Source organism: Microcaecilia unicolor, chromosome 3, assembly GCF_901765095.1.
Source record: "Microcaecilia unicolor chromosome 3, aMicUni1.1, whole genome shotgun sequence".
NCBI classification, from domain to species: Eukaryota; Metazoa; Chordata; class Amphibia; order Gymnophiona; family Siphonopidae; genus Microcaecilia; species Microcaecilia unicolor.
Window position 1 is genome coordinate 283,580,398 of NC_044033.1, and position 24,972 is coordinate 283,605,369.

The following is a 24,972-nucleotide window of genomic DNA, read 5'->3' on the forward strand; positions in this document are numbered from 1 at the left end:
TCTTCCCAGGCTTAGGTCTAGTAACAACATCTTGTGTTCCTTCTCCTTCGTCACCATCCTCACCTAATATTTTCGCATTCCCTTTCATTGTAAATGTGCCCTTCATTTCAACATCCGCTCTCTTCCTATTTTTACTTTTCTTATCCTGTTTCCTTATCTTGGATGTTCGGGCTTTATGTTCGCTATCAGTGTCATGGTCTGAATCAGTCTCATTATCAGAACAATCTGTTTCTATGACAATCTGCTTTGGTTGTTTAGGCTTGGGTTTTGGTTTAGACCCCCAAGGTTCATAACCCGCAGCTGTCCTATCGGCAACCGTGGCTTCAGCTTGTATTTGAGATAAACCTTTTAAATTTGGATATATACCTGGTGTGTCCAAATGATCAGCACCCTCATATGGAGGTGGTGCGGATGGAGTAACAGATTGGAGAGGGGAGATCCCCTGCCTTTCCCTTTCTCGCTCTGCCACAAAAGCTTTGTCTTGGCAGTGCTGTTTATCATAGCGCCACATGTCAGCAGTTAGTGTAAATAGATTCCAAACATGCAAATGCTTTTTTAAGGAATCCTTAGTCTTATTATCGCGGATATGATTAAGTAACTGTAATAATATAGGTTTTTCAAAAGAACCATGCTCTGGCCAACCTAGAAATGGATTTTTCTTGCTATATGTTAACCATTTTTTGTGCAAATCTTTAATGCGCTTTTCATCAAAAGGAAAAGCGGCTATAACATGTTGCAAAGGAGTAAAAGTACTAGAACTATCTACAAATAAGGTGTATTTGGATTCAGAATCCGGTGGAGGCACCTCTATATCAATGTTAATATTAGCCATTTTACAGCAAATACAATAATATTGTAAATAATATGCAATAATAAACAACAAAAGAAAATATAAACAAAAAAGCGGGAAGAAAGAAAGCAGCGTTAAAGCGTGAAGAAATGAATTAAAAATGACGTCACTATTTTATACTCACCGTCCGTTGGGATCAGAAGATTGCAGAGCACCTCTCACGAGCTGATCAGTATCGCAAGACCGATGCACCGTTGATCAATCAACATCCGTAGGTATCGGAAAATTGCAGTGGACCTCTCACGAGCTGGCCAGTATCGTAAGATCGGGACACCTTAAAGCAAAAACCGAACCAAAAAAAAATAATGGCTGTGCGTGCACGGGCCTGCCGCGCAGGTCGCCAATTGTTTAAACCTCCTCGTTTAAACTGTTTACTGAGTATTTTCACCAAAAAAGGAATAAAAAATGAAAGCAGAAAAGTTGTATAATTTTTTCTTTTTATTCAACTGTCAATTCCATGACAGAGCTATGCAAGAATATTACATAGGAAGCAAGTACGGAGAAACAATCTCATCAGTTACAGAGATGAAGTTGCTTGCTAATACAAATGTCTCCTTCCTTATATCTACATAATTCTGGCATCATCACACATCCCTTACATGTTATTTAGCTCTTTACTAATTTATCTCAAGCCATCTGGCGTCTAACTTTCTCTCCCCTTTTTTTCCCTTCTGCAGTACTATCAGACACATGTTTCACATGTCTTGCCAACCTTTGTTCTTACTTTCAACTCATGGTCATGCTGTAGACATCCTGTTCCTCTACCCCCTTCTTCCTCAGGACTCTCAGTACATTCTTGATAAAGGTTATTATAATGTCAGATTTTCAGTGTCAGCTATTCCAGCTGCACTTCTGGAGTCCATTTTATATTTGTGACTCCATTTTGTCAGTTTTAATATATACAGGAGGAAAGGAGAAACATTCAAATATTTGAAAGGTATTAATCCGCAAACGAACCTTTTCCGGAGATGGGAAGGTGGTAGAACGAGAGGACATGAAATGAGATTGAAGGGGGGCAGACTCAAGAAAAATGTCAGGAAGTATTTTTTCACGGAGAGAGTAGTGGATGCTTGGAATGCCCTCCCGCAGGAGGTGGTGGAAATGAAAACGGTAACGGAATTCAAACATGCGTGGGATAAGCATAAAGGAATCCTGTGCCGAAGGAATGGATCCTCATGAACTTAGTCAAGATTGGGAGGCGGGGCTGGTGGTTGGGAGGCGGGGATAGTGCTGGGCAGCCTTATACGGTCTGTGCCAGAGCCGGTGGTGGGCAGCGGGACTGGTGGTTGGGAGGCGGGGATAGTGCTGGGCAGACTTATACGGTCTGTGCCAGAGCCGGTGGTTGGGAGGAGGGGCAGGTGGTTGGGAGGCGAGGATAGTGCTGGGCAGACTTATACGGTCTGTGCCCTGAAGAGCACAGGTACAAATCAAAGTAGGGTATACACAAAAAGCAGCAAATATGAGTTGCGCAGACTGGATGGACCGTGCAGGTCTTTTTCTGCCGTCATCTACTATGTTACTATATGTTAAGTCCTCTTGTAGAATGACATGCCAAGCATATAGCTCTCTTTAGCACCTCTATGAGGTGTTATTTCAAGGATTCACAAGTACTCCAGGAATGGATGGGAGGGAGAGGTGGGGAGGTAGGAGTGGGGAGTCTGTCTGCTAGGTAATTTAAAATTGGGCAGAATGCTCTTTTGCTGTTTGGATGGGTTAATTGCTGATTTTATCTTGTTCTTCTCAGTTGCTGAGTACATTCTCAATATGCTCATGATTGTGATTTGTTCTGCACTTCAATAAAGATATTTACAAAAAAAAAAGAAAGAAATTTGGAGAAAATAGGCTAGCGGTGCCTTTTTATGATTAAATCTGGTTGTTGGCGTAAAATTCAGAAAATACATACATAATATTGCAACAAGAAAACTATACTGGTACAACAAACAACTGCCAATCCTTCTTCCGTCGTCAATTGTTTTTTTATTTTATCCCCAATCAACCCGCCCCCTCTCCCCCCCCCCCCCCCACCCTCCCTAATCCCTCTTATTTATACGTCCACAATTTTATATGATGACAGATTTGATAGCACAACAATACTATGAATATTATTACCACCCGAGAAACTACACTCTAGTCAAGTCTAGCTGCAAATTAGGTTGTTGCAAATCCTGAGCCCACCGTTTAAGAATACGTCCCGTATCCTTACCACTACTTTGCTCCTCCAGGACCTTCTGCAATCCTGATACCGAAAGGCGCTCCCCGGGCAGTGAACCAAAAAATTCTCTAATGTGACGCCCATGCCTGCTACTCAACTTTCCAGGCTCCAATGATCGAACATAATGAGCCAACTGGCAATATGCAATTAGGTGACTATGATCTAACCAACCCCTAGGGCGCCCAATTTTAACAATTGCCCCCTTGTACCTATAACATGCCCTAATCTCGTGATCCCCATCTCTGCCCATCTATGAAACACTTTGTTCTCTGTTCCTGGAACAAACTGAGGATTACCCTGTAGAGGAAAAAGGTCCGAGGTGTCTGCCGCTAGTCCCCAGCTCTTATTCAAATCTCTCCAGACCTCTCTCAAAGGGCTCAACAATACACTTCCTTCTACATGGGCAGGCAGTACTCTCCCAGAGCATTGCAATAAAAAGTACAGATGATATGGTTTAAAGTGTTCTTGTTCTAGATTACAGGTCGTAAAATCCTGTCTATCCAAGAACCAGTCACCCAGATGCCGTAGCAAACATGCTTGATTATAACGACAGAGAACTGGGAGCCCCATCCCCCCTCCCTCCAAAAGCCCATTAATAATTTCAAGGGGAGTTTAGGCTTCGAATCTCTCCATAGGAACTTCCAAACATACTTATTGATCTGACTTAAGTCTTTACTCTTTAGCCGTAAGGGGAGCGCCTGAAATAAATAAAGCCACCATGGAAACTCTACCATCCGAAATAAATGGATCCTCCCATGCAGAGTACACGGTAATATCTTCCATTTATCTAATTGCCCCTTCAGTGCCTCCACCATTTTGGTAATATTTAAATGATACAAGGCAGATGTTCTCATAGGGATCCTCACACCCAAGTATTGGAGGGATTCCGAAACCCATTTCAATGGAAAGGTGCTTCCCCATATCTTCCTCACGTTTTGATTAGCTGTCAACGCTAGAGATTTAGAATAATTCATTTTAAACCCTGCAAAGTCTCCGTACTCCTGAAAGAGTTCCAACAGTGCCTCTAATGATCGCTTGGTCTGGGTAAGAGATGTACGAGTATATCATCCGCAAAAGCAGAAACTTTAAACGATGATGATCCCCACGTTACTCCCTCCACTTCTGGGTGAGCACTAATTTCTCTGATCAATGGATCCAATGCCAGGACAAATAACAAAGGAGACAGAGGGCACCCCTGCCGCGTGCCTTGCCGAATTAGAAATAATGCTGACTGTTCCCTGTTAATCCACAAAAATGCCTGCAGATTCAAGTAAAGCACTCCCACCGCATCTCTGAAGACCCCCTCTATCCCTGTCTGCTTCAGCACTGCAAACATAAACTTCCAGACCACACGGTCAAAGGCCTTCTCGGCGACAAAACTGACTAGCAGAGAAGGCCTTTTCTGCACTTCCACAGTCTCCAAAGATGCCAAAAGGGCTCTGACATTACTTGCCACTGTTCTACCTTTCACAAATTCTACCTGTGGGGATGCTATCAAGTTGGGGAGCACCCTTGCCAGTCGATTTGCCAAGATCTTCGCATAAAGTTTAACGTCACAATTCAATAGGAATATAGGCCTATAGGATCCTACCTCAGCCTCCTTTTTGCCAGGCTTCAATAGCACTATCATTTTCGCAACATTTAGCGAGTCTGGCATTATGCCAGAAGTTGCCATAACATTAAATAAATTAAGCAACAAGGGCGTGACCTGCTCCTGTAGCAGCTTGTAAAAGGCCATACTGAACCCATCAGGTCCCGGCGCTTTATGTATGTTACTCTGTTGCGACACCACCATTAATTCTCCTTCCACGATAGGACCTTTAAGGGTCTCCCTTTGTGCCTCCGTTATCCTTGGCAATACTTGATTGATCAAATATACATCACTATCCTCCATTATATCTGTTAGTTCCTCATATAAAGCCTTATAGTAGATCCGAAATTGCTCAATAATGCTTCCAGTCTCACGAAGGAGCTGTCCCCCTCTATCCCGCACTTGCAGAATCCTCAAAGGGCCTTTTTCCCCTTGAACCAACCTTCCCAACAAGGCACCCGCTTTATTCCCATATAAAAAGAGTTGATGTTTAAAGTACATATGTGATTTCTGTGCCTTCTGATGGAGTAGTTCATTTAACTCTCTCTGAGAAACTAATAGGGCCCTCTTTCCAGGGCCGTGCCTAGGGTCTCTGGTGCCCCCCTGCAGACTATCAGTTGGCGCCCTTCCCCCCCCCCCAGTATGGCACAAGATGGCAAGGCTTACAAGCCTTTCTTGCGAAATACTTGATCGCAAATCATTTTTTATGATTTTTAACCGTGAAAATGATCGCCACACTGACAGGAATTGTCAGCAATATTCTTAGAAAACAAATTGCTATATGTTGCAAAATAAGATAGCAGATGTAAATTTTCAAAGTGGACATATTCCAAACACTAAAATGAAAATAAAATGATTTTTTTTCTACCTTTGTTGTCTGGTGACTTTGTTTTTCTATCCATACTGGTCCGAGTCTCTGATTCTGCTGCTCTCTATCTGTTCTCTTAACTCCGTTTCCAGAGCTTTTATTTATTTATTTATTGCATTTGTATCCCACATTTTTCCACTTATTTGCAGGCTCAATGTGGCTTACAGAGTTTTGTTATGACATTGTCATTCCAGGTTATCAGATACAATTGGTAATGTACAAGGTTTAAGTAAGGAAAGAGAGAAGGAGGATGTTATGCAGGATAGTATAGAAGGTGGATTATAATACTGGCTGGGTTGGTGAGGTAGTTTTTTAAGGCTATGGGTTATCTTTGTAGGCCTTGTTGAAGAGATATGTCTTCAGAGATTTGCGAAAGTTAGTTATTTCATCAATAGTTTTCAGGGCTGTAGGTAATGCATTCCACAACTGCGTGCTCATGTAAGAGAAGGTGGTGGCGTGTATCAGCTTGTATTTCAGTCCTTTACAGCTGGGGTAGTGCAGATTGCAAAATTTGCGGGCTGATCTTATGGCGTTTCTGGGAGGCAGGTCCACAGGGTTTAGCATGTAGATTGGGGTGTCTGCGTGAATGATTTTGTGTACAATCGTGCAGATCTTGAACGCAATGCGTTCCTTGAGTGGGAGCCAGTGAAGTTTCTCTCTTAGGGGTTTTGCACTTTCATATTTCGTTTTTCCTTCCATTTATTTCTTTACTTTCCTCCTTTCTTCATTTCTTGCCCTACATCCATAAGTAAAAGCTGTGTCCTCCTCTGTGGAATTGACTGGAGGAGGTATAACGTGGATCCAGCTTTTGCCTATTTTCTCCATCCATGTGCAGTTTTTCTCCTCTCTTCCCTTTCCCTCATCTCCATCCATGTGCAGTTTTTCTCCTCTCTTCCCTTTCCCTCATCTCCATCCATGTGCATCTTCTTCTTTTTTCTTTCCTCACCTCCATCCATGTCCAGCACTTCTCCTCTCTCATCCCCTCCATCCATGTTCAGCATTTCTCCTCTCTCATCCCTCCCCTGTATCCATATAAAGCAATAATTCTCTCTCCCCTCTCCTCCATCCAAGACCAGCATTTCTCCTCTTTCCCTGCCAACTCCTCCATCCATCCATGTCCAGAGAATCTCTCTTCCCTGCCCTCCCCTCTCATCCATGTCCAGCGATTCTCCTCTCTCCCCTGCCCTCCCCTCTCATCCATGTCCAGCGATTCTCCTCTCTCCCCTGCCCTCCCCTCTCATCCATGTCCAGCGATTCTCCTCTCTCCCCTGCCCTCCCCTCTCATCCATGTCCAGCGATTCTCCTTTCTCCCCTGCCCTCACCTCCCATCCATGTCCAACGATTCTCCTCTCTCCCCTGCCCTTCATGTCCAGCGAATCTCTCTTTGCTGACCTCCCCTCTCATCCATGTCCAGCAATTCTTTCTTCCCTGCCCTCCTCTCCCCTCCCCTCCAGAGGAGAGGGGAGGGCAGGGGAGGCGAGAGAGAATTGCTGGACATGGAGGGGAGGGCAGGGGAGAGAGGAGAATCGCGACTTCGGGTAAAAGATTTTGGAGCGCAAGAGCAGGAACAGAAGGGAGCGGGCAAGTGAGCCAGACCTCAGGAAAAAGGTGCCGGTATGCTGTACCGGACCGAACTGGCACAAAAAAGCACTATGTATCCCTCATTGATAAGTCTCTGACTCTAAAGTTTAGCAATTTCATTAAAGCAAAATGTATTTTCACATATCACAAACTCTTCCTATCCAAGCAGAATGTTTTATATTTATTTATTTACTGCATTTGTATCCCACATTTTCCCACCTCTTTGTAGGCTCAATGTGGCTTACAATACATCATGAATGGTGGAGATATATAAGAAATAAACATTTAGTAATTACACACAAAACATGTAGTAATTACACACAAAAAAAACAATCAGATTTTCACTTACCAGCTCTTCACAGCTAAACTTCCTCTTTGAACCTACTGTTTAAACCATCAGCCAATGAAAGGGCTTTTAGCTGTAGCTATCTCAGGTTACCTGATAATTATGCACACATCATTGCAGTCATGCCCTCCTCTCAGTGTACATGCTCAGAAAAAAAACAAAAATTTTGAACCACTTACAGATTTTAACAAACAATTATACTATTTTTTATTTCTCCCCAGTCTCACTTGCACACCTCCCTCCAAACCTGTTCTCTTTAATTTGAATGTTGTTCAAGCTCACCCTGAATGAGGAGTTCTTCCCACACCAAAGACATATATAGCACTGGTTGTAATCTTTGAAGCAACTTTAGCAGAGCATGTCTGCCTCAGTTAGCACTGCTGGGCTGCCTTCACTTCCTGCTGGTCTGCCTTCACTTCCTGATGCAGAGAGGGAAGGGCAGGGAAGAGAGGAGAATCACAACTTCTGGTAAAAGATTTTGCAAGTGAGCGGACCTGGGCGGCGCCCTCCAGAGGTTGGCGCCCCCCTGTGGTGCTTACCCGCTTACCATGTTGGCCCGGCCCTGCCTCTTTCTTTCCTCTGTTACCACCTCACCAAATCGTACCCTCTGCAGTCGGACTTCTTTTTCCAAACGGAGGATTTTATCTCTCATTTTCCTAGCTCTCGCTCTTTATGCTATAACCTCCCCCCGCATTACTACTTTAGCTGTTTCCCAATATATGCTAGCTTGCTGTTGGTGACCACAATTATGATTCTCAAATTCTTGCCATTTTTCTCCCATAAAGGCCTTAAAGTGCGGATCTCGATAGAGTTCAAACGGAAATCTCCAACCACCTCGCCCTCCCCTGTCCCCTGACACTTGTAACTGTACCCATATAATCGAATGATCTGAAATCTCACTAGGTCCTATCTCCACTGTTGGTACACTTGAAAAAATATCCCGAGATGTAAGAAAATAATAAATGCGTGACTGTGACAAATGTGCACGAGACCCTCAACACCCTCCACACATCAATCATGTTCAGTGTCGAGCAGAGGAAGGGCAGGCCCCTCAAGGAATGACTTGATTTTGAACTTTGGGAGCTACTTTTATCAATCTGAGGGTCATATGCCATATTAAAGTCCCCCCCCCCCCCAGAATAATATTTCCCTCTTGATAGGGGCCCAACAGTTCTATTATAGTTTTATAAAATTTATGATCATATACATTGGGTGCATAGATGTTACAAAAAATATATGTAACTTTTCCCCTCTCCACTTCACCAACACGAATCTTCCTTCAACGTTCCTTTTAACTGCCTTGATTCACAACTGCAGACCCCTAAGGAAGAGTATCAGTACACCTCCTTTTTTCCCCACCGCTGGCAATCCCACCACTATCTCTACTCAGCCTTTCTGAAATTTACCATGCTCAGCGGCCATCAAACTTTTGTACGTTTAATGGGTGATGAAATCCCCCCCCCCCCCCCACATTCCAGGATATTAATTTAAGTGTGCCCAGCCCGCTTTCTTAACTATAAAGACCATAGGATGAGTGTGACCTAAAGTGTAAGGACGCACCCCCCCAGTCCTGGGTGCCCCCTCTTCCATCCACAATTTCTCTATAGGTTCTTTTCCATCCATTCACCCGTGCAGTAATGAAAGAAAAAAACAAATCAAAAAAACAACCCCCACTGCCCGTCCACCTCCCTCCCCCTCCCTCCTCTCCCACCCCCCACCTCTCTTGTATTGCCCCCAATCACCAAAGATTGTTGTCGCCTTGCCCACCCAGCACCACCACTCTTCTTATGAAACATAGACCCATATAAAATTATTGATCCCCCCCCCCTCATTATGCAAACATATTGATGTCACCAAGTTAATCCGATATCCCCTTCTATTAAACCACACATTGATCCCGGGGTTATCCTCCTCTTTTACCCCCCGTTGACCACTCTTCATACTAGGACACTAGGACCTCTTACTTTAATTCATATAAATGTCCAATATAAATGTCCAGTATTTCACGACTTTCACTTCATCTGGAAACAACACCATTTACCAACCGTCCATCTCTTCCTGTTAGCCGTCCCCTCTCATGGATTCTGCTGGCTACTAGATCCTGCCCGTCCACTATCCGCTTCTGCTCTTCTGTCCATTCGGTTAACAAATTGTAGTGACTCCACATGGGAATTGAAGAAATGTTGTTTGCCTTCATATTGAATTCTCAATTTGGTCGGGAACATCAGAGCAAAACGTGCCTTCTTCTCTCATATGGGTGCTTACAGATCTCTTATGCTGGGCCACCACAGTGGCAGAAAAGTCTTGGAAGCAAAGAATGGTGTGGGTTTTATATTGCACCTTTCCTCTCAAGCACCATTCCCGTAAGATATCCTGTTTGTGAGTGTAGGTAAGCACTTTACAGATGACAACTCTCGGTTTCTCCGTTTCCTGTCTGGTCCGACCCAGCCGATTCGCACGTTCAATTTTCAGCGAGTTCTCCATCCTTGCAGATTTAACACTTTAGGAAGCCACGTTTCTAAAAATTCCCTTAACTCCGCTTCTCGCAGAGTCTCCGGAAGTCCGACCAGTCTGAGGTTATTCTGTCTTGATCTATTTTCTAGATCTTCAACCTTCAATTCTAACATGTCCAACTTTTTCTGCATTTGTTTTTGTTGAGTTTCATTTTGCAGACACTGATCCTCGACATCTAGCAGCCTTTGCTGGAACCCCGACAGGTCTGCTCACAGCCCTTCTTCTGTTCAATCTGGTCTGAGATTTTCTGCAGCTTTTTATCCACTGATACTTCCAACAGGGTCGAGACCTCCGCCGCTATTTCTGCCGCCCAGGCTGAGCTCACTGACTCGCCCGTGAGACCGGCCTCTGCCATCCTGCCCTCGCCCACGCAGCCCTGCGCTCCTTCCTTCCTATTAGATTTTGTAGTGATTCTGACCTTTCTCTGAGCGCATGGACCCTCTGCCCACTGCTGGGTTTTCTTTCTGTTTTTTGATGGTGCTGAGGGCTAGATGTTATCAGCGGGGCTTCGGAGCTCTAAGATACGGTGTCCTTTCCTCAGCCTAGCATCACGTAACTCCTAGCAGTGCCTTTGTAATACCAAGTGAGAAAAAATGAAGGTCGCAGTAACTTGTTTTCACATTAGGCCTTGGAGAGAGAGAGATCAGGGCTTCCAGGGAAGGTAGGTAATCCAGATCAGCCAGATTTTTGTATGCTATTGCACTAGCTTCCAAACTTTACCCCCCCCCCCCCCCCCCAACAATCTCATCTCACAGTCAAACTTTTCCCATATTTGACCAGCTAAATTTTGCCAGTTAGACTGATAAATCTTTGCTTGCTAGATCCCTTTGAATATTTACCTTTCTAAATTTTAATTCAGAATTCATTTACAAATATAACCCCCTATTTAGCATGTCGCCTAGGTAGGGAAAGGGGCATCCAGTGACAATTAGTAGGATTTCACAAAAGGCTTACTGGACACCTCCCAATATTCAGCTAGTGGCAGGCTGGCTGTAACTTAACCAGCTATGTGAATGTTCAGTGCTGGCTTGTTAATAGCAGGCAGAGATAGGACTGCTATTTATGCTGTCTGATTTGCTCGTGCTTGAATATTCACGATATAGCCAGTTAGGCACTATGTGCTAAATGCAGAGATAACCAGCTATCTCACAGTTAACTGGCTAAGTGCTATTTAACCAGTCAGGAGCTGTTCCTTCCTGGTTAAATAATGCTGAATATCGGATCCAAAGCCTTTTGTAAAATAAATATCAGTGTTTCTGATCTCTTAAAGTGTAATATCTTCTTAAAGCAAATATGTACTAAAATAACCAGAGAGCATAACCTCGGCACAGCAGCAAACACTAGAAGTCTATCTTTTTTTCTGAAATTTACTGTATTGAATAAATGTAGCCAATTTACTCATAGTAGATTCTCAGAGGTTACTGCCCCAAGGCAAGAGACTTCCGAGTTCTGAGAGCTGTATTGGTGGGTGGAGTTGGAGATTTGAATCTTTATGGCAGAGGTGGGAGAGCTGACAGGTGAATGAAGGTGGTTCAGAGATGGGATGCTGTATGAGCAAGCGGAGGTAAAAAGACAAGTTTATTTTCAGGGGAGCAGAAATATGTGCATCCAGACAAGATTGAGAATATCTGGCTCGATGAGACAGAGAAGTCAAGAAAAGGCACACACAAGCCCAGGGAGGAAGGGGTAAAGGGACCAATAGGGACAGAACTTGAGACCAGGTAGCAGAACTGGTCCTAGAGAGCAGTCCTTGATTGCTGACCTATCAGGACAAAGATAGTGGAAATGACAGTAGGTAAACAAATGAATCAAGCTCTGCTGAGAAAGGAGGAGGTCTTTGCACTAGTAATAAACTTTGTTTGTTTATTACATTTATATCACGCTTTTATCCAAGGCAGGTAACAATATTCACATACATAATTTTACATAGATGCCATATACATAGTCTTCGACAATCGTCACATACATAATTTTCGCTGGGTGGCAGTACAATTATATGGAGAGGACACCTAGTCGCCTGTGTCATATGCATAGTCTTCACTTATATGGACATGTAGTCACATATATTGTGTTCGATGGGTTGCAGTTGAAATTATGTGGTGAGAAAACATGATCAGTAGAATGAGTGTGGTTGAAAAGAAACAAAACTAGGAACGGAGTTTACCAGATAGGTCCTAATGTGGTTGGAAAGGCTTTCACAAACAGATGCGTTTTTAGTAACCGCTTGAATTGAATATACAACAAGCAGAGGTGACTGCGGTACATGTGAGACTACATTATACACAATGCCTTGCTCACATATCTTGGGAGGAAGTGCCTGCAACAGTAAAAATCTTTAGAAGTGAGAATAACAGTAAAGGCATTAAACACATTATATGGCTACACTGTAAAACTAGTATAAGGCTGCTGGGGGCAAAACAATCAGGACCCCTATTTTGCAAAGAAATATTTAAAAAAGAGCAGTATCACTTGAGGCTCTGTATCTATAAAATCCAATGTATAAGTGGTGGATTTTGCAATGTATAATGCCAGATTTTACAAAGCTGCGCCAAAAAGGGCCTGCGCTGTTGTAGAAGCGTGCATTGGACACGTGCAGGTCCATTTTTCAGTTTGCCTGCAAAAACGGCCTTTTTTTTTGGCCGTTAATGGACATGTGGCAAAATAAAAATTGGCACACGTCCATTTTGGGCTTGAGACCTTACTGCCATCCATTGACTTAGCAGTAAGGTCTAACGTGTTAACCGAGCGATAATTGTCTGCACGCGTACAATGCTGATTACCACCAGGTTAGCGCCACGCGCCAGAAAAAATATATATTTTCCAGCACACGTAGTGGATGCGCGTAAAGAATGAAATTACCGCCCGGGCCACGCGGTAGCCGAGCAGTAATTCTGAGTTGGCGCACATTGGGCGAATGTAGGTGCCTATTCAGCTTATTTTCGAAAGTGATCGCCGGCCATCTTCCGACATAAATCGGGAGATGGCCGGCGATCTTGCAAAAGCGACCAAATCGGTATAATTGAAAGCGGCTTTTTTGACAGCATTGCCGCTTTCTCGTCGCCTCATCGGCAAAAGTTCAAGGGGGCGTGTCGGCGGCGAAGCGAAGGCGGGGCATGGGCGGGCATGGGCGTGGCTACCAGATGCCAGCTTTCGTGGATAATGGAAAAAAAAAGCGGTGTTAAGCAGTATTTCGCCGGCTTTACTTGGTCCTTTTATTTTCACGACCAAGCCTCAAAAAGGTGTCCCAACTGACCAGATGACCACCGGAAGGAATCGGGGATGACTCCCCCAGTGGTCACCAACCCCCTCCCACACTAAAAAAATAAAACTACAAACCTTTTTTGCCAGCCTCAAATGCCGTACCCACCTCCATGACAGCAGAATGTGTTCTATCCTCTGACAGCCTTTCCCTGGTTGTGATGTGGCTCTCGGGTGAGTGTGACACCTTTTCTGTTAGGTGCACTGCAGAGTCACATCAGCAATGCATTGTGGTGGGTGTAGGGTAGTGGGCTCTACGCCCATGGTGCTTTTCCCCCTGCTAACTGGGTCCAGTTTTGTTTCCGGTAGTGGCCATTTTTGTAAGCCAGTTTTAGATCCCTTTCATGTGTTACCCACGTTAGAGTGCCTGCAAGTTATTACCTTGAATGTGGCTGAAAGAGGGCATTGTACACCATTCTGCCAGCTCTGACCTACTGCTCATCTCAGTACCAGGGAGACTCTTTGCCAGTGGCAGCAACAAGTCCTAGAGGCCTGCATGTATACCTCTGGGGAAGCCTATTAAGGAGTCGAGCTACGAACTTATCATTTTTAGATTGTTGAGGTGGTTTTTAAGCATCAAAGAGGTAAGCAAAGTTCAACCTTCAAATACTCCTCTAAACCCCAGATCCAAGCAAACAATTAGCTGATACACTTGCTTTTCTCAGAGTAAGTATAAATGCTGATGTCTAGATTTTTTTTAAGTATGTATTCACTGCTATTGCAAAATCGGATATACATGCATAATTTTCAGGCCTGCCCAAACCATGCTGGCAGCACACCCCTTTCAAAACTCTGGGACCAGTGGAAAAAACTATTGCAGGCAGCAGCACATGGTTAAGCAGAGCTGTATGGAAATGTTAGTGAGTGAGCAATTCATAAAGGGGTTTAGCGTAGGAATTAGCTCATGTGATAGACATTGGAACACAGCCTATTAAAATGCAAGGTAAGTAGGATATTAGCTATTCTGCCTTGATGTAGAGAAGTTTTAAAGAAAGCACAATGAGAGCACAACCTGAGAAAATACCGCCAAGTCTGAGGTGGTATAGAAGGATTAGCTGGTCCAAAGCTAATTGGGGCAGAAGCTGGCAAAAGAAGAAAAATAAGTGCGGGGCCGCAGCAGCCAAATCGGCATGCACTGTCGGCTCTGCCCACACTGATGTCAATTTCCCATTCTGGGGGCAGAGGACTGACAGAGATGACAGCGCATGCCTGAAGGCTGCTGTGGCCCCGCACTTGTTTTTCTTCTTTTGCTGCAGCTGCTGCTGCTCAAGAGAGAAGCAGCAGCAATGGTAGCAGCAGTGGTGGCGGATCTCAGTGGGAAACTTACCCGCTTCGGCGGGAGTGTGGAAGACGACTCGCCAAAGCGGGAGTCTCCCGCTGAATGCAGGAGACTTGGCAGGTCTGGTACTGGGCTAATGGCCTCTAGTGCCCATGTTTGCTTTTGATCATCTGTCTATTGGTCAGGCTAGCTGCTAATTTTCAGCAGTGCCGGTAAAATTCACGGTTAACGCCTAACTCAAAGCCAACTATGCTGGGGACATTTCAGGGTTGGAGTTAGTACTTGGCTGATTAAGCGCTGATATTCAGCCCTTAATCAGCCACGTTTAGCGCATAAATGGAACCGCATATAAATCTGTCCTATTTTTATGCGCTACCCCAAGCAGCTATATGTTAGCCTGTACATAAATAAGCAGATATTCAAAGCCGATGCCCAGGCAGGGCCCAGCTTTGAGTATCTGGGTTTAACTCCATTGGTAGTGAGCAAAACGCTCTCTGCCACTTGCTGAATATCAAGTCCACTATCAAGTCCATCCATAGATCTGCAGCACACACTGGGGTTGATGCAGAAAGATCTGTGCTAGAGCTGCTGACTATACAGCTTCTAAAGCAAACTTTCCACAAAACAATACCAAACGGATAGAGTAATCAATGAGCATGCAAATTACTGCCACATTAAAATCATGCCCATAATCTGCAGCTGATTGCAAAAACTTCCCTTTTCCTGTTAGTGCTTGGCTCATGCACTGCCAGGAAGGGGGATATTTTTTTAAAAGTTGCTGCACCTCCTCCTCCCGAAACCACAAATCTCTGCTCCCTTCCTCTCCCCAACTTGAACCAACCTGACCCCTCTGCCACCAACTCAATAGTAAATTCTCTGGTGTCTAGCGGCATCCCTTCCCCCTGATATGATAACCCTTCTCCCAAAATGAAAGATAAAAATCCCTGGTGTCTAACGGCACACCCTGACCCTCTCATGCCCCCCAGCTTCCAACCAACCAGAGTACTTTGATGATTCAGGAGTGATGCCCACTTGCTCCTGCCTTGGTGCTACCATCTTGGAAAACAGTAGTGCCTGTGTACCACATGGGGTAATTCTGCCCTTATTTGGCAGTCTTCACCCAAATAAGAGCAAAATTCCCTTATCTAGCAGTCTGACCTCACTCAATGCATCTCAGAATGCACAACATGGGATCAGGCACACCATTTTCCAACATAGTGGCACCAAGGTACATTGGCCCGGGTTTTGGGGGGGGGGGGATTTGGGGTGACCGGCAAAGAGGGAATTATTTTTTAAGTTGGGAAAGGGGAGGGGTTGGGTTGGGGGATGGTGCCACTAGACATCAGAGAATTCTTTTAAAGTTAGGTGTAGGGGTTTGGATCAAGGGAGAGAGGGGTAATATTATACACTAGGGAATATTTTTACATCAGGTGTCAAGTTGGGATGAATTGAGTTGGGAGTGGAAAGGATGCTGCTAACACCAGGGGATGGGGGCTACTAGACTAACATGGATGTTTTTTGAGGGAAACAGGAGTGGTGATCAGATGATTAGAGATCATTTTGGAGGGATGAAGGGCGATCAATGGTCTGGGAGGGAAGATGCTGGATGGAAGAGGGGTACAGAGATGGAAAGATGGGGAGAGAAAGAGGGGACATGGAAAAGGGCAGGAGAGAGAGAGAGAGAAGCTGCTCGGGAGAAACTGGGGGAGACTCTAGTTGGTCAGACGGAGAAATGAAAGGAGGGAGAGAGAGAGGGAAAATGCTGGAAGGAGGGGGCAGAAAGAGGGAAGACGCTGGATGGAAGGGTAGGGAGAGAAAGAGAAAAGACACTGGAAGGATGGGGAGAGAGAGAGGACATGCTGAATGGAAAAGGGTAGAGAGAGAGAACTGTCTAGAAGGAAGGGGAGATAGAGGGAGACAATGGATGGATTGGAGAGGAGATGCTGGATGGAAGGATGCAGAGAGAAAGAGGGGGAGACACTGGAAGGATGGGAAGAGAAAGAGGGGAAATGCTGGATAGAAAGGGGGAGTAGATAGAGTTAGTGAAAGACTGGAGAATAAGAGGAAGGGGCATGGGGAGAACAAAAGTGAGAAAAAGATGAAAAGCCATAGGTAGATGAAGTAAAAAGAGGGAAATTAAAGAATGAATAGTAAGAATGAATTAAATCTGGACGGAGAGAGAGGCAGAAAAATAACTTGAAGAAAGAAAAGAAAAAGGAGATAAAAATGACAAATTGGCAGGAAACCCTGGCAAGAGAGTTAAGAGAAGACAAAGAAGAGCAGAATCAAGAGTCTGGGACCAACACAATTAGAAAAAGTAAATGGCCAGACAACAAAGGTACAGAAAAGAATTTTATTTTAAATTTAGGATAAAGTAATGTGGTAGCTGTGTTATGAAGGTTAATAAATGCAGATAAACATAAAATAGAAAATAAGGTGATAGCCTTCACTGATTTTTAAAACATTTTTGATTAGCCTTCAGAGATCAGCACTTCCTTCCTCAGGTCAGGAGAGGATACCATAACAGCATTATACTATCCACTTGACCTGAGGCAGGAGGTTTTGGCCTCTGAAAGCTAATTGAAAAGGGTATTAGGCTATTAAATAAAATATTTTCTGAAATGTCCGTTGAATTGAGTTGTGCCAGGGGGCGGAGCCATGTAGAGTGGATGGAGCCAGTACAGAGTGGGGCGGGGCTGGGATTTATACTAAAATCTCCCTCTCAAAAATTGGGACCCCTTAATAAAATAATAATAATAAAACTTTATTTATTACCCGATATATCTTTAAAAGTGAGTTTTCAATCCTGGTCCATATTTTGTATTGAATGAAGTTCAATGGGCAAAGCATTCCATAATTTCAGACCTTTGATGTAGAAAATAGATGATCTGCATTCTTCTAAATAAACCTGACGAAATGAAGGCATGTCTAGAAGCTGTTTCTGAGATGATCTCAGAGAGCGAGTAGGTTGATAACGTCTTAGAGTGGCACTAAGAATTGGTGAAATATTACCATTCAATATTTTGAAAACTAGCAATAAAATTTTAAATTCAATATAACATTTTACAGGGAGCCAATGCAGTGATTTCAAAATTGGAGTAATATGATCATAATGAGAGCCTCCTTTAATCACTCGGGCTATAGCGTTCTGAACTAATTGTAGTGCCTTCAGCATGTTACCGGTAATCCCCATTAGCAAACCAATACAGTAATCTAACAGTGGACAAACTACAGACTGAACAATTTTAAGAAAGTTTTCAACAGAAACCAGTGATCTAATACGCTGTACAACTCTTAATTTATAAAATACCTTTGCTATTATGTTTCCAACCTGGTTTTTCATAGATAATGTAGTGTCAAGTTGCACCCCCAAATTTCTAATCTGATGGATAATAGGGATATTAGCGGAGTCAATGTTAAAAATCTTAGGACACTTTACCCCTTTTGTACCAGACAGAAAAAGAATCTGAGTTTTTGAAATGTTCACTTTCAAATGATTTCCCTCCATCTCAATTTAACAAAAGTATCTTCAAAAGAGTTCTCGACAGGCAGTACACACTGTATGTCATCAGCATACAACTTGTATTGCACCCCCAAAGATCTCAACAATGTACATAAAGGTAAAAGAAAAAGATTAATAACACCGCTGAAAGACAGGAGCCTTGTGGAACACCTGTCAAACAGACCAGAGACTCCGATTTTTCTGTTCCTTCGTACACACAGAACTTCCTGTCTTTCAAAAAAGATTTAAACAAGTTTAATACGAAGCCGGATAATCCGATCAATTATTTATTTTATTTTATTGCATTTGTATCCCACATTTTCCCACCTATTTGCAGGCTCAATGTGGCTTACAGAGTTTTGTTATGACATAGTCATTACAGGATGTCAGATACAATTGGTAGTATACAAAGATTAAGTAGTGGAAGAGTGAAGGAAGGTGTTAGGGAGGATGGTATAGAAGGGGACTATCATAGCTGGGTGGGTTAGTGGGGTAGTTTTGTAAGGCTATGGGTTCTCTTTGTAGGCCTTGTTGAAGTGATGTGTCTTCAAAGATTTGCAAAAGTTAGTTATTTCGTCGGTAGTTTTCAGGGCTGTAGGAGGTGGTGGAGTGTATTAGCTTGTATTTTAGTCCTTTACAGCTGGGGAAGTGCAGATTGAGAAATTTGCGGGATGATCTTATGACGTTTCTGGGAGGTAGGTCCACAAGGTTTAGCATGTAGATTGGGGCATCTGCGTGAATGATTTTATGTACCATTGTGCAGATCTTGAACGCAATGCGTTCCTTGAGTGGGAGCCAGTGAAGTTTCTCTCTTAGGGGTTTTGCACTTTCATATTTAGTTTTTCCAAATATGAGTCTGGTGGTGGTATTCTGGGCTGTTTGGAGTTTTTTGATAGTCTGTTCTTTGCAGCCCGTGTATAGTGCGTTGCAGTAGTCCAGATGACTTATTACCATTGATTGTACCAGGGTATGGAAGATGTACCTCGGGAAGAAAGGTTTTACTCTTTTGAGTTTCCACATGGAGTAGAACATCTTTTTCGTTGTATTCTTCACTTGGGCATCGAGTGTGAGGTTTTGGTCAATGGTAACTCCAAGAATTTTCAGATTTTGTGAGACGGGAAGAGAGCAGTATGGTGTGGTTATGGTGGAGTACTTGTTCGTGTTGTGTTGTGAGGTGAATACAAGACATTGTGTTTTTTCTGCGTTGAGTTTTAGCTGGAATGCAGGCTTTGGTTAATCTTGTTGGTGATTTTGTTTAGATCTTGTTTGAACGGTATGTAAATCATGACATCTGCGTATATGTAGGGGTTGAGGTTTTGATTGGCTAGAAGTTTGGCTAAAGGTATCACCATTACATTGAAGAGAGTTGGTGAGAGAGGGGATCCTTGGGGAACTCCACATTCAGGTATCCATGGGGGTGATATGTCCACGTTCGTTGTTACTTGGTATGATCTTGAGGTCAGGAATCCTTTGAGCCATTTGAGAACTGTGTCTCCTATTCCGAAGTATTCTAGTATATGTAATAGTATTTCATGACTAACCATGTCGAAAGCGCTGGACATGTCAAATTGTAGGAGGAGTATGTTGTTACCAGTTGCAATTGCTTGTAATCAATTCAACAAAATAGAATGATCAATGTTATCAAAAGCTGCAGAAATATCCAGAGTAAGTAAGAAAAACTTAGTACCTTTATCAAAACCTGTCCTGACACTGTCTATCAAAGATATTAATAATGTTTCAGTATCGTGGTCCTTTCAGAACCCAAATTGATGTTGATCTAAAATTTCATGCTGCTGTAAAAATTCATCAAGTTGTTGAAACACAGCACGTTTAATCAATTTTGCAAAAAAGGTAATGAAGAAATTGGATGATAATTCTCAATTTGTGTCTGATTGAGTTTTGAATTTTTAAGCAAAGGCTTATCAGCTGCCAATTTCAAAACCAATGGCGCTCCTGTAAAGATGCATTAACCATTTGAGTATACAAAGGTAAAAAGGGGGCTTTTAATGTTTTCACAACAGAAAGATGAAGATAATCTAATTTGCAAACGGAATTATTGACAGTCATCATTATTTTTTCTAATTGTGATTCTGATATTATAGCAAATTTAGACCACAGTTTATCATCACTTAAAGGATTATAGATTTCAACGGGAAGGGGATTACATGGCCGGTGCTAGGGTTTCTGGCTCCCTCCTGCAGCCTATTAGTCGGCACCCCCAACCCATCCAGAGGTGGAGTCATTATGGCTCTGCCCCTACAGTAACCGCACCCCTTTTACCGGCCATTGCGCATATAAACAGGCATCATTGAAAATATTACACCAGTATAGGAGAAGAAAAATAACTTTTTTTTTTTCATTATAAATAATTTCTGTAAGCTGTTACAGCTCCAGTATACCCAAATGATACAAACCAAATTAGCACACAGACCAGGAATTAAGAGAACAGTCTTGTCAAATCTGAAACACAATATGTTATCAAAATCTCAGAACCTAACAAACAGATCCCTATTCAGACACTTGGCCATGCAGAACAGAGATATCCCCTCTTCAAAAATTAGCCTGAAATCCAAAGAAGCTAGACTCTGCATGCAGCACAATACCAGAAAAACAGAAAGAAACACATTGCTATACATTGCAAAATAAGACAACAGATGTAAATTCTCAGATTGGACATATTCCAAACACTAAAATGAAAATAAAATGATTTTTTCTACCTTTGTTGTCTGGTGACTTTGTTTTTCTGATCATGTTGGTCCCAGTCTCTGATTCTGCTGCTCTCTATCTGTTCTCTTAACTCCATTTCCAGGGCTTCCTTTCCATTTATTTCTTTATTTTCCTCCTTTCTTCTTCATTTCTTGCCCTACATCCATAGGTAAAAGCTGGGTCCTCCGCGGACTTGACTGGAGGAGGTATACAGTGGATCCAGCTTTTGCCTATTTTCTCTATTCATGTGCAGTTTTTCTCCTCTTTTCCCTTTCCCTCATCTCCATCAGTATGCATCTCCTTCCTCTTTCTTCCCTCCCCTCCATCCATATGCATCTCCTTCCTCTTTCTTCCCTCCCCTCCATCCATATGCATCTCCTTCCTCTCTCTTCCCTCTCCACCCCTCCATCCATCTTCATCTCTCTTCCTCTCTCTTCCCCCCTCCATGTCCAGCATTTCTCCTCTCTCTCCTCCATCCATGTGTATCTCCTTCCTGTCTTTTCTCCCCTCCATCCATGTCCAGCATTTCTCATCTCTCCCCTCCCCTCCATCCATGTGCATCTACTTCCTCTGTCTTTCCTCTCCTCCATCCCTTTCCAACATTTCTCCTCTCTTCCCTGCCCTCCACTACATACATGTCCGGCATTTCTCCTCTCTCCCCTCCCCTCCATCCATGTGCATCTCCTTCCTGTCTTCCCTCTCCTCCATGTCCAGCATTTCTCCTGCCCTCCCCTCCATCCATTCATCCGTGTTCAGCAACTCTCCTTTCTCCCTTGCCCTCCCCTCCATCCATCCATGTCCAGGAACTCTCATCTCTTCTCTGCCCTCTCCTCCATCCATATCCAGCAATTCTGCTGTCTCCCCTGCCCTCCCCTCCATGTCCAGTGATTTCTCCTCTCTCCCCTCCATATCCAGCGATTCTCCTATGCCCTCCCCTCCCATCCATGTCCAGCTATTTCTCCTCTCTTCCCTGCCCTCTCCTCCCATCCATGTCCAGCGATTTCTCCTCCCTCCCCTGCCCTCCCCTCCATGTCTAGTGATTCTCCTCTGCCCTCCCCTCCCATCCATGTCCAGTGACTTGCCCCAGCTCCACCTGCCCCTTTTCAGCCCCTGAGTTCCAGTTCCAACCCCAGCCTCACCTGCCCGCCCTCAGCTTCCCACAGCAGTCCTCCTTTCCTTCCTGCCGCCCTACATTTAAAACTTTTATTTTACCTCAAGTCGCAGCGGCGGCAGTGAAAGCAGCAGGCTCGCTTCCAGCCTTCCCTTCCCTCTCAGTGTCCTGCCCTCTTCTGATGTCAGTTCCTGTTTCCATGAGGGCGGGACAGTGAGCCTGCAAAAGGTGGGAAAATGTGGGATACAAATGTAACAAATAAATAAAATAAATAAATAAGATTTTTGAACATCTGTTCTAAGAGTATAATAAGAGTGCAGCTGAAGATTATACTCTTCTAAAGTGGGGTGACAAGGACATTTCCTCCATGTCCTCTGCTCGTCTAAGCTGATGATTTTTCATTCTCAATTGATAATTATACCACAGTACATGATTTGTGCGCGATACTTCACACGATTCAAAATGGCAATTTCATCTAACGTGTATTTAACACTATTATTCCAATTTTCAAACAGACTACTCGCATCCTTAATAGAACTATTTTTTTGCTAGTTTATAGCGCTCATAGCGCCCTCTCCTCATTAATTTGCCCTTCTGTTCCCTTGGCAGCTCTGCAGTACTAGCGCCCATGTTTGCTTGCTGCCCAATGATCAGAGTCAGTGAGCGCGTGTAACAACGAACTCACCAGCTCTGAATGCAGTGAGCATTCAAATGCATGCTAAACAGGGCAATACTTATTCCTCCCAAAGAGCGTTTCTCCAGCAGAAAACCTCCGCCAGCTCACAGCTGGCATTAGGGTTTGCAAGGGCATTGGGGAGGAATGGTGAGACCCTGTCCAGCATACATTTGCATGCTTACACCCCTGCCCGACACAAACCCCTTTACATAAAAGCATAAGAATAGCCATACTAGGTCTGACCAATTGTCCATCTAGCCCAGTATTGTGCTTCCAATAGTGGCCAATCCAGATCACAAGTACCTGGCAGAAATCTAATTAGTAGCAACATTCCATGCTACCAATCCTGGGCAAGCAGTGGCTTCCCCCATGTCCATCTCAATAATAGACTATGGACTTTTCCTCCAGGAAATCTTTGTTTTTGGGGTTTGACAGGTCAGGCTGGTTTGACAGGTCTGGGCTTCTTTTTTTTTTTTTTTTTGACAGCCTGGACCTGTCAAGTAACTTCCTCCAGCAGAAATATTGCAATGATCGAAGCTAATAGCATACATAAATTTGCATGCTATTAGTCTTGATCATAGGGGTGTTCTTTTCCAGCACTAATTTTACAGCTGTGTTCAGAACAACATGGGGAAATTGATCATCGGACCATTTAGCTGGTCGCTGACCAGTTAAATTGCTTTGAATATTGGCCGGAGTGTCTTTTTCTAAAATTTTACCCAATAGCATGTATAAGCACTGCTATTTACACATGCAAATACCACACCAGCCTTCTGAGATTACTCTCAAAATGCTGAAAGTTGTATGTCTACATTCAAATGATATCACTTTTGATCTGAAAATATATTCTTGTGAAATGGTGTTTACATTTTTATCTTATTTACTGTAGGTAAACAAGGAGTGTGTTAGAGGGCTTTGGGCTGGACAGCAGCAAGAGCTGGTTTTTCTACGCAATCGTAATCCAGAAAGAGGCAGCATTCAGAACAACAAACAAGTACTGAGGAACTTAATTAATTCTTCATGTGACCAACCACTGGGCTATCCAATGTATGTTTCCCCCTTAACCACTTCTTATATTGGAACTCATGGACAATTGAGGAACGTCTGGGGTGGTCCAGTCAGTTTGGACAACATTAAAACCTGGTTCAAAGCCAAGTGGTTAAGGTAGGTGGATAAGAATAATAATTTTTTCATATCTCATTTGAAGTAACTATTTCTGCTTGTTTTACATCAAGTGCTGTGCCTGATTTATTTTAAAAAGTGGGGTTTTGCTTATTGTAATTTTATATTGCTGGGTTAGCTGAGGGGAGATATGATTGAGATTACTAAATCATGGGTGAAGAATTAATTAAGAAGTGAATGAATTTTTTTACTCTTTCAAAAAGTACAAAGACTAAGGGACACTCAATGAAGTTACATGAAAATAATTTTAAAACAAATAGAAAATATTTTTTCACTCGGCGAATAGTTAAGCTCCAGAACTCGTTGCCAGAGGATGTGGTAACAGTTGTTAGCTTATTTAGGTTAAAAAAAAAGGTTTGGACAAGTTCCTGGAGGAAAGGTCCATAGTCTGCAATTGAGATAGACTGCTTGCCCTGGGATTGATAGCATGGAATTTCGCTATAATTTGGGTTTCTGCCAGGTACTTGTGACCTGGATTGGCCACTATTGGAAACAGATACTGGGCTAGATGGGCCCTTCTCTTTTCTCTATTTCCCATCCATGACCCTCCCAAGTTTGAGAGTGCCTTTTGTGTGTATGGTAAAATCATTTCCTATCCAATATTGTAGTTCTTTTCTGCCTGTATATGCATTTTTAACTTTGTAAACCACTAGATCTGCAAGGTAGGTTGGGCACTTTAGTAAATTTTAATAAACTATTTGTCTGACCCAGTATGGCTATTCTTATGTTCTTATATTATTTTCTGTAGCTTTAGTAGAAGAGAATTCATTTCTTTTTCTCATATTAGGAAACTTGTTTGCTTGCTTGCTCTAGGGCTTTCTATTATACCTTCATTTCAAAGGGATTCTTTGTAATTCCATAACTTGTGAATTGTTAGTTCCCTCTCTGTTTGCTGTTGGTTGGAAGGGAAATCAAAATAAATACGTCAAATTGTAATCATCTTTTAAAAGAAAATATTTAATTATATTTCTTGGAGTTTTAAGTAGTAAAATCTTAAATCTTTCAGGTAAGCCTACAAAAGGCTTCTTGGGAAGATGGCTGCCTATTAAGACACATGTGTTGAGATCTCCGGTGCTCTGGCGACTCAAGATCCTTTTTAGAACCTGATTGTTACCTGGCTGATTTGTACGAAAGCGATCAGCAACGGTCTGCTGACCATCTAGTGACTTCCTGGTGACCATCCGGATCGTGTTGATAGCTTTCCTCTACAGGTTTATAGAATTATCACTGAGCGCCATCAAACACCGTTTTGAGGCCGAGCTTGAACCGATTTGGGGCCGTGTCCCTTCACAAGCG

The 24,972-nt window shown here is 43.2% G+C and overlaps 1 protein-coding gene across 1 annotated transcript in view; it reads left to right on the plus strand.

The window, feature by feature from the left end:
- Positions 1-24,972, plus strand: part of PCNX2 (pecanex 2) — a 1,017,260-nt gene that overhangs the window by 971,276 nt on the left and 21,012 nt on the right. Inside the window, exon 31 of the mRNA XM_030194986.1 lies at positions 23,384-23,658. Coding sequence (XP_030050846.1) covers positions 23,384-23,658 — 275 coding nt within the window. The remainder of the gene's footprint in view (positions 1-23,383; positions 23,659-24,972) is intronic.